Source organism: Sceloporus occidentalis, unplaced genomic scaffold (assembly GCF_023333645.1).
Source record: "Sceloporus occidentalis isolate IW3139 unplaced genomic scaffold, rSceOcc1.0.p SCAF_1, whole genome shotgun sequence".
Taxonomy (NCBI): Eukaryota; Metazoa; Chordata; class Lepidosauria; order Squamata; family Phrynosomatidae; genus Sceloporus; species Sceloporus occidentalis.
The window spans coordinates 31,798,409-31,812,031 of record NW_028316981.1 but is presented as its reverse complement, the minus strand read 5'-3'; the positions used below and the strand labels follow the sequence as shown (position 1 = coordinate 31,812,031).

Genomic DNA, 13,623 nt, shown 5'->3' with positions numbered 1-13,623 from the left:
GCATTTCTCTAAAGATGCCAGCCACAGATGCTGGTCAAATGTCAGGAATGAACTCTTCTAAAACATGGCCACATAGCCCAAAAACACCACAAAAAACTATGGATGAAAGCATTTGACCACATGTTCATAATATTTCCAATGCTCCAAGTTGCTTTCTAGGCCCTGTCGTGCAGTTTCTCTGGTCTGTGGAACACTGCAGAAGTGACAGTGCCATTCATCCTAGTATCTTTCGTTTGGCCCTCACAAATGGTAATCTGGTTCAACAGAGCTTCTTTTCCATGATTCTACCACACAACCTTCTACACAACCTTGCTGTTCAAATGAATACAAAATTTATTTTGGAATGGATGAAATAGGTACCTTTCATACAAACACTTCTTGACTCCACACATGGGAGTCTTCTTTCCACTGGACAGAGGTCTTACTCTCAAATTAGTTCTACTACATTTCTCTACCTACCACAGTTCTACTTTCCAATTCTCACAGCCACTACAACTGCAGTGACCTACTTCTTCCAGCTGAGGTTTTGTCATCTACAGGCATGTTTCCTCAGACATTTCATTCCTCAATTTGATGATCAGAGAAGGATTGTCATGTCCACAGTTCCCTCCTGTGGTGGAGACATCTGCCCAACCTTATTTTAGGAATGCAATTCCAACTTGCTGGCCCATCCTGTTCCCTCAAGACAGGCGCATATCTTTCTGGCTGGAAAGCCCACTGGAGAGACATGCCAGTGCAAGGTTGCAATCCTACAACCCCAAAGTGGCAATCCTACACATCAACGCCCTTTAACATCTGACTGTTATCACGGCTTTTCAGGCTTTACAACTTCATCTTTCAAAGAGGCTCATACAGGTTACATTGGACAAAGCTGCAACTGTTTTGTATATAAACAAACAGGATGAGGCCCGTTCTGTTCTGCTTCTAAATATTGCCATACATCTCTGCAAGAAGTGGCATCCACCCTACTGCAATGCATCTGCAAGAAAATATTATCGCAGTCACTTCACTGCTTTTCTTCACAAATAGTCAGTTTCTAGTTGAGCCTTCCATCTCATCACAGACATGTGGGGAATGCCAACAATAGACCTTTTTGCCACTCATGCCAATGCAAAATATCCCTATATTGTTTTAGGGTGAGCATGGGCAGGAGCTGGCTTTATGGTGCCTTCATGCAGTAGTGGAGGCAAGGGTTTTACTTGCTTTTTCCTCCCTTTATACTTCTTTAGAAAGTCATTGTAAAGCTTCAGAGGGACAGATCTGATGCAATCTTGGTGGCACTATTCTGACCCTGCCAGCTATGGTTCACCACTCTATTTCAACTGTTGAAAGGTTGGTACCCGTGCCTCCCTGTTCTTCTGGACTTCCTGCACTGTCAGGTCAGCCTGCTTCAACCAGACATCAAAGCTCTCCACCTAATAGCATAGATGATTTGGTACTCCAGTCCCCACACTTAGGGGCAGTACTTCAAGCTTCCAGAAAATCTTCAACAATTAAATCTTATTATGTATTAACAGTTCAAGTTCATCTTGTTTGTTCCCATGCTGTGTGCATTAGTGTAGAGACATCTAAGAATATGGGTCTTTCCTTCTAGCTGCCTATTTAAAGTTTTTTTTCTCCTACTACTCTTGTACTATCTGTCCAGCTATTATCTCCAGCACTTGATGAATCTGTGCTGTCAATAATACTGTCTCGCTGCCCTACACAACTCAGTTTAAAGACTTGCTCTAGGGACCCATTCATTTTACTTTTTAGCAGTCCATAGTATCACTAGAGTTGTCTTCCAGCACCATATTTCAAACGATTAGATTCTCTTCCTGTCAGCTTTCTCAACCACACATAGAAATCAGAAATACTATGGCCTGGATTATTCTGACTTTTATATTTAATTATATGTCTTGACATACAGTTGGCCCTCCTTATCCACATAATTTTTATACATGGATTCAAGCATCCACGGCTTGAAAATATTTTTAAAAAGTATAAATTCCAAGTATCAAACCTTGATTTCCCCATTTTATATAAGGGACACCATTTTGCTATGCCATTGTATTTAATAAGACTTGAGCATCCACGGATTTTGTTATTCACGGGGTTCCTGGAACCAAACCCCAGCAGATAACAAGGGCCCACTGTATGTCATTCAATGTTATTCAGTATCATATCATCAAATACCATATGGAGCATTACACTGGCTTTAAGTCACCATGAAGATTCCTCTCCTTAGTGTCTTATAGGGAAGTAGATGAGCAATGGTGACAGTGGAAAAGTAACTTGATGTTGCCACAGCCTGGGCCTAGTGATGTGATTTAAAATCCCAAAAGATGTTAAAAGTCTATAAAAACTTAATGGTCCTATAATATATTATCATACTTATTTCAAAATGAGCTTTTCCAGCTGCAGCCAGTGAAAATGTCCGTTAAGAGTTCTTAAATGTGCAGTAAAGTCAAACTGCATCTGTTTTCCACTCAGAGTTTTAATGCCAAGAGACTTAGAGGAAGAAGCTGAAAGCCCAAGAAGAGCAGCTGTCATGTAATTTTTTGCTTAAAATTTTACTCTGAAATCTCTTACAAAAATCAGAAAAATAGGAGCAAAATAGAGACTCACAATGCAAGAATATAGAAAGGGCATTGCGGGGGGGAGCCAGTTGCTAAAGCAAAAATGAATCTCACACTCTCTTGTAAGGTGACATCACACTGGTTGACATTCTGTTAGTTCCTTGCACACATGTAAACTCGTTTTGGAATGTGGTGCAGACTATGTACTTGCCCTTGCTCTCTATCCAAAAGCCTCCTATTGCCCAGCAGCTGTCAAGCCCTGAGAAGTACTGCTGCTGTTCCTTTTTTATCAAAAGAGGAGGGAGGTGCTTTAGATAATGAAGATCCAGCTGCTCTGAGCTCCTGGGAGAAAGAAAAGACAGGTGCTTTCCATTTGAGAGCATATCCTCATTGCTCCTTGCCAAGCTGAGACAGGCTGCTTCTCTATTCACCTCAGCCTAGTGAGCACTAGGGTTTGACTTTACTGAGCAGTGAGTTGATGCAGAACTGCACATATGGAGCTATGGACAAATGTAGGATCTCAGCTGTTGTGTGTGCCTAATCCCAGTAGTGCTGAGATAGCAAATAACTTCTCCAGTAGTTAATATTTTGAATAGGTGCTCAGATACTAACAATGATATGGATGAACTATGGCTTCAGGAGAGTTTTTCTTGTGGATTACAACTCACAGAATCCATCAGCCAGCAGAGCCACTCTTTTGGCTTTTCTGCAGAAAAGTTTAACAAAGAGTGAGCAGCAAAAAAGAGGTCCAGCCGTACCAGTTGCACAGTTTGTACCAACATAGGTATGCCCTAGACCCAGATCTCAGAAAAGTTACTAGAATCCCCCAGAGAGTACTTCAGCTATATCTAGACCAACAGTCACATCAAGTGTCAGGTGTGGAGCCGGGGGGCCACATATAGGAAGAAAAGGGGGGAACTCAGCCTTGCTGCATTGCAGTGGAAGAAATACATAATCTCACACCCATGCCAGCAATCTTCAGGGTTGCTGAAAAGAGGGGAGATTTAAACTAATTCCACTTCCACCAGCCTCCACAACTGGGACTACTGCTTCTACAGATGATTCAGGGGCATATTACCTGGGAATTATGGGGATTGTATTCCAATAGATCTGGAGAGTAGCAGGCTGGGAAAGTTTGTCCATATTTCCTATTCCAATTCTGAAAAAAAGGTTTTGGATATGCTTTTTTTAAAAAAAAAACACAGCCTCTTGATTAAGAAAAGGTATTTCTACAAGGGCTATTAAAGGAGACTGTAGATGTTCTGATCTTAACTTCCCTTGTTTTATTGAAAAATTAACTGAAAAATTGAAAAATTAATTCCTCTAGGCTAAATGTGGTGTCAGTGATCTGTGTTAATTTCACTGGCAGCTGCTTTGACCTGTGATGGGTAAGCTTTGGGATCCTTTGGCTGAGAACAGGTTTTTTTTTCATTGTTAAGACCACAATGAGCTTAATTCTTTTGGTAATCCCCAGAGAGTTAAGCACAAGATCAAGACACACTTCTTTCTGTCTGTCTTTCTTTCTTTCCTCCATTCATTCTGCTAGTTTATGACAGAAAATTGATGACAAAGCTAGCAAGCTGGTTCGGTTTTCCTTCTTATTGAACAGGTGGTCAGGATAGAGAGAACAGGATTGTTACTGATTTTTTTTTTTTAAGGGGGGAGATCTGGAACATAACAGAAAACTGATTAGATATGTCTAGGGAGGAGCTCATTTTTTTCAGATTTAGTATGTTGCAACAGAGGAATGGGCAAATTAGACTACCAAAATGGACTAGAATTTATACTGATGAAAATGTTAATGGCCTCTGACAAATGGAGGGCCATACTTGCCCTTTTAGAAGAAAAGATAAATTAGCTGAAGTTGCCTACATTATTTTACAGGTTATTTTTTTCTCTCTCGCTGCAATAATAATGACTAATGACCTATTTAAAAGAAGAAGAACAAGCAAATGCAGAGTCTAAAAATAATGTGTAATACCTGGTTTTGTGTTGGATGGTATATTTTTATAATCTGTGGTGCTGGCATGATCATTTTCCTTTCCATACTCTCTGCATGTAGTCCACCACAAAGCCTTCACCTCCAATTATCAGAATTTCATTTCCCTGAAACTCTGCTATATTTTATACACACTACAAATGGAGCCAGAAGCAAAATGCTGCAATATGGAGCACACTGTTTCAAGATTCTAGCCAGACAGCTGTGTCCATTTCTAGGATACCAGTCTATTTCCTTTCCCTCACCTCTGTTATCAGTTTCCCCTTCCCAACAGTTATTTGGTATTACAGCTACTGAGGGAAACACATTCTGAGATAGTGCCAGTTTGTCAAGAAAAGGATTAATAGGGTCACACTGCACAGTCATTAATACTAATGGCTGCAGGGATTTATAGTGAGATATTTAAAATTCTGTGCCAGTAACCTCTAATACCTCACCAAATACAAATCCCAGGATTCCATAGGATGCAGCCAAAATGGTATGGCATGGCAGGGGATTGGACTGGATGGCCCTCAGGATCTCTTCCACCTCTATGATTTTATGAAACTGCTATAAGTTTCATATATGATACATCCCCTTTTAGACTGCTGTGAAAGTGCCTGTATAAAGGCTAAAATAGATGTAACGGTGAAAAGTGTGTGTTGACATCTGTGTGCTTGATTTACTGAATAGTAGGGGATGGATTTAATCTTTCACCACCACCACATTTGCAGTCTTTCCCTAGATCCCTCCTCCAACAGTTGCTGTGCTCCCAGATTAGGACTGTTTCCATGTTACTGTCTTATAACCAAACACATAGCTAATGAATGTGGTCACTAGAACCAGTCAGATGCTTAATGTCATATCTAGTTTGACTCTAAATGTCTTAAGCTTCATTCAGACAACGAGGATCATGTCATACTTAACAGTATTTCTCCCCTTTATTCATAGGAATTGATCAGGGTCAGATGACCTATGATGGCCAACACTGGCATGCAACTGAGACCTGCTTTTGTTGTGCTCAGTGCAAGAAATCACTTCTTGGGCGGCCATTCCTGCCCAAGCAAGGGCAGATCTTCTGTTCTAGAGCATGCAGTATGGGTGATGACCCAAATGGCTCCGATTCATCTGACTCTGCTTTCCAAAGTGCAAGAGCCAAAGAATCCCGACGTAGTGCCAAGATTGGCAAGAACAGGAACAAAGGAGAGGAGAACTCTGTCAGCCAGAGCAGCCAACTGCAGGTGACCTCCAGCAGGCTCTCTGCAGATGTGGACCCACTCTCCTTGCAGATGGACTTGCTGAGCTTATCCAGCCAAACTCCAAGCCTAAACAGGGACCAAATATGGAGGAGCAGAGATGAGCTCTACCACTACAACAAAATGGAACCAAGCCAATCACAAAGCCCCTTGCAGATGCTCAGCCAGTGTAATATTAGAACTTCTTACAATGCAGGGCAAACTCCAAGTGCTCAACAGGAACTATGGGGTAAACATTTCAGTAACCCAAAGAGAAGTTCCTCCTTGGCCATGAAAGGACATGGTGGTAGTTTCATCCAAGAGTGCCGAGAAGATTATTATTCAGGAAGGCTACCATCGCAGGAGAGCTACAGTGACATGTCCAACCAGAGCTTCACTGACACCAGAGGGAGTTACAAGGTCTCCAAGTATGACCAAGAGGAAGACAGTGGTATGTCTGCACAGCATTGTCGAACCAGGCATCCAATCAATGCCTTGAAGTTCACTGAGGAATTGACACCCACAGAGCAAACTCCACGGGGTTCAATGGAGTCCCTTGCTCTTTCCAATGCCACAGGTAGGTGTTGTTTCAAAATGGGGTTTTGTCATAATGTGGGTTTGTGGGAACGAATAGGAAATTTATGTTGTCACTACTTACCTAGTACTTTCTCTTGCTGTCTTTTATTGTCCTTCATCCATAGTCCTTACATGGGGCAGTCCTCACATGGCCAAGAAAGGATGTGTCCTCTGCCTACACTGAGATCCCTCAATACCATCCTAAGTGACAACAGAGTAAAACCTAAGACAAAATATATGCCTGTGACTCTGGTGGCAAACACACTGCAAAAATAATCCAGGTTGACACTACTTCAACTGCCATGGCTCATTACAATTGAATTCTGGGAATTGTAGTTTTGTGTTTAGCCTTCTCTGTCAGAGAGCTCTGATGCCACAACTAACTACAATACCCAGAATTCCATAACATTGAGCCAGGGCTGCTGATGCAGCCTCTAACATTGTCACCTTCATTGTCCTGTATAATGTTGAACATCTTTGCCTCATAAAGAAGCCAGTGAAGCTTCGAAAGCTTGCATGATGTATGTTATGCTTTAGAGATGGCCCAGTCAAAGTATTTCTGCTTTGTGGATCTTGGAATTTGTTGTATCCATACTTAGAAAGAGGTTAGAATGCAGATTCAGCAACAGAATGCAGATTCAGACTCAAGAAACTAAAGAGGAGGAGACAAAGGCCAGGTTCCAACAAAGTCTTGGCTTTGATGGAACTGTTTCCATCTGCAGAACCTACCCCCTCTCTCCTCCACATCTTGTGCATACACCTCAGATACCATCATTGGAAAGCTGGAAAACATTTTTCAGGTTATGTAAAGGTCTATGAGTGAGAGTTGAGGGGACAAAAGTACTATCATGCTGATGATGCCAGCTAGTGCAGTGTTGGTTATAGGCCAGTAGTGGCAAGGAATGACTATAAGTCAATGTACTTAAACAGGAATCGAAGAGTAAGTTGTTCTATCAAAAGCGTAAAGACAGAGGTTGTTCCTCATGAGTTCAGTTCTCTTTTTTGCATACAGGAGATTTGCATTGCCGTTTTCGAAATCAAAAAGACACTTTTAAATGGCAATTCCTTTCAAATGGATGCACATTTTAAAATTTCATAGCAATAATAAACCCATTTCCATCCATTAAGGGGAAAAGAACACAACCCCTAGTTTTTGTCATACTAGTTCTGAGGCAGTGAAATTGCATTTTGTAAAACATTTAAAGCTAGAGGTGGTCAAGTATTTGTTTTAAATTGTCATTTTGGAAAATGGGAGATAAATGTTGTGCCCTTTAAGCTAGGATGGGTGGTGTTAATCTCTTGAAATAGCGGTTTTAAGCAAGGGAAGCTGGGAATGGGGTTGACTTGAAAGGGTAAATGAAAGTTGGGGGCAAGGGGAAGAGAGCTACCTTTTCCTGTTAGATTGGCTTATCTTGGTCTTATGACATGGCTGGTCCAAGACCTTTCAATGCTTGGGACAAATGGCACCACTCACTATCAAGTCAAAATGCCTCATACCCCAAACCAGGCAATTTATTTTGGCACATGACGCAGAAGATAAATACTATAGTTACATTTTCTGACCATGGCAGGAAAAATTCAATAATAAATGAAATAATAATTTGCTGCCTTTTCATGGCATTTAAAAAACACTGCTTGAAGCAGTCTGTCCTGTGAGGTTCTGGTGCTCTTCTTTTCTGTCCTAAATTAGCTGGCAACGAGTGGCCATCTTCTGCTGAAGTGTTTGAGGACTGCAGCAATGCAGCCATGACTGTCAACAAAAGAATAATGTTTAGAAATTTTTGTAGAGATCTTGTAACGCCTTTGTGAATAACTGAAAGAAAGAAGTTGGCAGCATGAGCTTTTGTAGACTTCAGTCTACTTCCTCAGATGCAGACATATATATTTCATTGGTATGTGAGAATGTCAATTCAGATTCCTTTGTGAATTTTCAATTTGAATTGACATTCTCACATACCAATGGCATATATATGTCAGTCCCTGGGTTCCACTCCACTAAATACATCTGAGGAAGTAGACTGAAGTCTACAAAAGCTCATGCTTCCAACTTCTTTCTTTCAGTCAGTCTCAAAGCCACTACAAGATCTCTCCACATACTGATTCTACAGACTAACACAGCTATACCTTTGAATTCTACCACTATAGAAATGTTTGGTGTAACTCAACAACTATTATGGTGAATTCAACAGCTTTTTTTTTTACTGGGATCTTGCCCTTCCCTTGCAAAAAACAAAAAAAGTTCATTCCTGCTAGTGAATGGATCTTACTGTCAGATATAGGTTGAGTATCCCTTATATATATTTGCCAGTGCATAATGAGATATCTTGGCGATGGGACCCATGTCTAAACACAAAATTAATTTATGTTTCATATACAGCTTCTACACATAGTATGAAGGTAATTTCATACAATATTTTAAACAATTTTGTGCATGAAACTAAGTTTGTGTACTCTAAACCATCAGAAAACAAAGGTTGTCACAATCTCAGCCACCCATGAAAAGGTTTTTGATTGGAACATTTTGGATTTTCGGAAAAGGGATATTCAACCTGTAGTAATTTTACCCATAATATCCTCATATAAAGGTCAGCAAACAGTGTGCCCAGTTTTGCTGTCCTGAATACTCTATTATGATTTTTTTTCAACATCCCGCAAGGGCTGAAGATAACATTAGGATCAGAGGACAGTAGAAGCCATTTTTTGATCTTGACTTCCTAAAGCAGAAATGTTTTCTTTTATACCAAGATGACTGGTTTTTTTTTTTCCAGGACAGTTGTCATATCTAGCAGTTGCAAAGCTTGGATTCATACTGATCAAGTGTGGGAAAGATTTGTTTACATAATATGTCTTCTCTGCAAAATCAAGAGGCCACTGACTAGTTTATGAAAAAGCTGGTCTCATATAGTGTTCCATTCTTAGCCACAGGGAAGCCACATTTGTTTCTGCATTGATTTCTAAATGTATTTGTTTCTTTATTAGCCAATCAAGCTCTTGAAGTCATAATAGAAAAGCGGGGCACCATAAACTATTGTAATTCCAATATATATTGAGCAACCAGCTGCTCACAGTTGTATAGCGCAAATGGTGAAGACACGCTTATGTATATATCAAAGGCCAAACTGACTTACTAACGAAATACAAAATGAATCTATTATTTGATTAGTAATTCTGCTGGGGAAATGTATGCCTAGTTGATTTAGGGCCAGAATATACTATCATGTTTATGATGGCCAAATGTTATAAGTCTGTATGACATGGTGGCTAGAATCATGAACTGCTTGTTTGTGGAACTCACCAGGGAGCCTTGAGCAAATTGGTATCTGTCTCCTACTTAGTTGTGATTTCTTACAATGTATATGTTAGTTTGAGCTTATTAGAAGTGCTGCATGTAGGCTTCATAAATATATTTCTGGCAGATACATCATTGGAGAAAGCTGAGAGGGGTGCATCCTGGTGATTGAGGGATCAGTCCTTCAAACATTCTTTGCCAGATGCTCAACAAATCCTTAACAAAACAAAACAAAGCAAAACAAACAAAAAAAGAAAAACGTTTTCTAAGAATGTTGTGTTAGAATGAATAGTGAATCCAATAAGAAAAACAGCTTTTCCAGTCCTGAAGTCATTTTGCAAGCAAGGGCAGGAAAGGGGATGCCAGTTGAATATGCAATCAGATGGAATGTGGGTTGCTGTGCATTGGTGAAAAGCATTAATTAAGAACCTATGAAGAGTTCTGCAGAATCAGACCAATGGTGAAACTAATTTGTAGTGGAATGGACAGAGGCATCCTGAATAGAAATTCAGTCCTTTACAAGATAAGAAAGGGATCTTTCCTCCCTACCTACTCTAACAGAACTTTATTATAACCACAGAGTTTCACTCTGCAGGTGGAGGTAGAGCATATTTGTATGGTCAACTAATCCTTGCAGTTAGGAAATTAGCATGTCAAGAAGAAAGCTCAGTGAGAGAATAGCTCCTTGATATACAATATTCTAGATGCAGAAGGGGAAGGTAGACACTGTTTTATATTGCCTGCTGTTTGTGTAGATTAGCTCTGCACTTTTTGTGTAGACTAACTCATCTTCTGAGCACCAGTCATCTCATCACATGAAGGCACAATGTTATGTCTCATTTCAGAGAGTCCCAGTACTTGTGGGCTAACTATGACAATGCCAGTGGGGCAGATTCCAGAGTTTCTCTCTCTTTGATATGTCTCTGAACAAGAATTTTTTATATATAGCATGGCTTTTGAATTATTTCAAAACAATTCTTAAAGCATTTTTCATCCTCTCACTTCAAGAAGATCAGGAATCAATACCAGCTGTACACAAAGGAGTAGATTTTCAGTTCTGAGAGACTACAAAATCCTCATAACCAAAGGCAGTTGGATATTTTAAGTGATTTAAAAACACACATGCACACACACACCAAAAAAAAAAAACAACCATTGCCTATACTTGTCCATATATCTCGCTTTGATGTTTTGAAATCTCTTAAACAAATTCTTAAAATTACAGTGAGCCCTTGGTATCCGCTGTGGTTTGGTTCCAGGATCCCCCATGGCTGCCAAAATTCATGGATACCCAAATCCCATTATATACAATGGTGTAGTAAAATGGTATTCCTTACGTAAAATGGCAACATCAAGGTTTGTATCTTGGATTTATTTATTTATTAATATTCTCAGATCATGTATCTGTAGAGCAAAATACATGTATATGGAGGACTGACTGTATTTTATTGTTTTAAACTGTTTAAATTATTTTAATGCTATTTAGTAAAGCACACTGATATCTTTTGATTTAGGGCACACTAGAATAATAATAATACTCCTACATTTCTGAGAATAACAAATTTGTTCAGATGAATGGCTCCCAAAATAATAATAATGGGGGGGGGGGTGAGGATGAAGATGAGGATGATTTATAATCAATAATAATCTTCATTTAGATTAACCAGACTCTTGAATCAGATAATAGATAGCTAGATTGTGAAGTCAAAGGCTTTCATGGTTGGCATCCATAGTTTTTTGTGGGTTTTTCGAGCTATGTGGCCATGTTCTAGAAGAGTCTATAACCTGTCAATAACCTGTCCTCTCATTTTTTACAGTATCATGTACATTAACAATAGTAATAATAATAAATATGATGGGCTCTTGGTATTTGGAGTTTGGTTCAAGCCCCCCCCCCCCCCCCCGTGGATACCAAAATCTGTGGATGCTGAAGTCCCATTGTATACAGTGGCATAGTAAAATAGTCTCCTTTATTTATTTATTTTAAAATGACGAACTCAAGGTTTGCTTTTTGGATTTTTTTTTTAAATATCATTAAGCTATGGATTGTGGCATCTGGATGCAGAATCTCTGGATAAGGACGGCTGGCTGTAATAACAGTAAGATGTCTCCAACAGTGGTCACATTACCCACTCCACTACCATTGCAGTGCAGAAGTGGGTGATAATGCTGATGATTCTCCCTGCTTTACTCCCAATCTGCTCTGGAGGATATCCCAGAACAAATTTAGGAAGAGGGATTGCAAGGAGGGGCAACTGCTGAAAGTTCTTTCCTCCTAATAATGCTTCTTTCACTGTGGGTGGCCATAGTGGATATATCCTAGCAATAGGAACAACAATAAGTCCATGTACTGCTACTAGTACTTGCACAAATCAAATTTGTACAAGTAGTTATTAAAGTAGCTATTAAATAATTTCTCTGCTATCAGTTGTTCATTATTTGAATGATGTGTGTTCGTCATCTTGAGTGCTATTTTTAGGGGAAGTGTGGGATAATAATCATCATGGCCTATATGTACAAATATGCTGCATGTCCTATATGTTCCTGTTAGCAATTCACACAGCACTTCTTGCCTGCTCACAAACAATCCCAGCCTGCCCTCCTGCATGCAGTGGCTGATCACAAATACAGTGGTACCCCGGGATACGAATGCGCCGCCTTACGAAATTCCCGGGTTACGAAAAAAAATTATTTAAAAAAACTGTTCCGCGTTACGAAAGTTTTTTCGGGTTACGAAAAAACTTTTGGTGCTTTTCGGCGCTATTTCGCACCAAATCGCGGCTTTTCCCCATTAGCGCCTATGGCAATTCGGCTTGCGAAAGCCTTCCGGGTTACGAAAAGGGCAGCGGAACGAATTAATTTCGTAACCCGGGGGACCACTGTATAGCTGGCAGCCATTTCCTTGGTGATAAAAACATACATTGGATAATGGAGTCCACCAGTGAACTCCAGAAGAAAATCTGCATGTGTTTTCTTGACTATAGCAACAGATTTGACTGCAAAGATCATGAAAAGCCATGGCTTGTGCTTAGGGAAATGGGAGTGCCACAATGTCCGATTGTAGTGATGCCTAACCTGCACTTGGGACAAGACAACCATCAGAACATAATACAGAGAAAGAGAATAATTTCCAATAAGCAAAGGCAAGTCTGCATATAATCAATCTATTTATTCTATCTATATACAGAAAATATCATACATAGAGTGGGCTTGAGGCCCATACTCAGAGGCATGAGAAATGGAGATAGATGGAAGGAACATTAAGAACCTAAGATATTCAGATGACACAATACTGCTAGCAAAAATAAAGACAGGAAGCAATTGCTGAAGAAGGCCAAGGAGGAAAGTGCCAAGGTTGGATTAATGTTGATCATAAAAAAAACCCAAAAATAATGACTACAGAAGATCTACAAGAATTCATCCTAGGTAACAAGAAAATGAAAGTGCAGCGCACCCTCCCCTTACACAGGGATCCCTCCACGTAAGGGGAAATCACCGTATGCTGAAGCCCCATAGGAACTAATGGGACTCATGCCCATGGTGCGCGGCAGTGTGCGTGCCATTAGTTCTTCCGGAGCATGCGACAGGCTCTTCCAGTGCAGCTATCAGCATATACTGAAAGCTGTGTATGGCGGCCACATAAAACACGGGCATGCTGTAGTCAAAGAGTTCCCATAGCCTGGTCCATATATTCAGAATAGAGACTGCAGTCAAGAAATCAGAAGACAACTAAGGAGATTATCGCAGCATAAAAAACACGCATCTTATCTCGACAGGATACAGTCATATTTGGGATACAAGCAGGTTTTATTGCACTCAAAAATGCTGCTGCTGCTGCTGCTGCTGCTGCTAGGCAACTGCAACCCACATGCAGCCCAGGTCTCAGCTGTGCTTAGCCGACTGATTTTCAAAGACTGTAGCTTCCTGTGTTTGAAAATTCGCTGGGTTGCATGCGGATTGCAGTCATCCAGCAGCAGCGTTGCTTGC

At 40.3% G+C, this 13,623-nt stretch overlaps 1 protein-coding gene across 4 annotated transcripts in view; it reads left to right on the top strand.

The window, feature by feature from the left end:
• The window catches only part of LOC149321292 (prickle-like protein 2), a 364,893-nt gene that overhangs the window by 313,012 nt on the left and 38,258 nt on the right, over nt 1–13,623 (top strand). For all 4 annotated transcript variants that reach the window (XM_089519000.1, XM_089519003.1, XM_089519001.1 and 1 more), the window contains one exon: nt 5,488–6,348. In XM_089519000.1, coding sequence (XP_089375126.1) covers nt 5,488–6,348 — 861 coding nt within the window. The remainder of the gene's footprint in view (nt 1–5,487; nt 6,349–13,623) is intronic.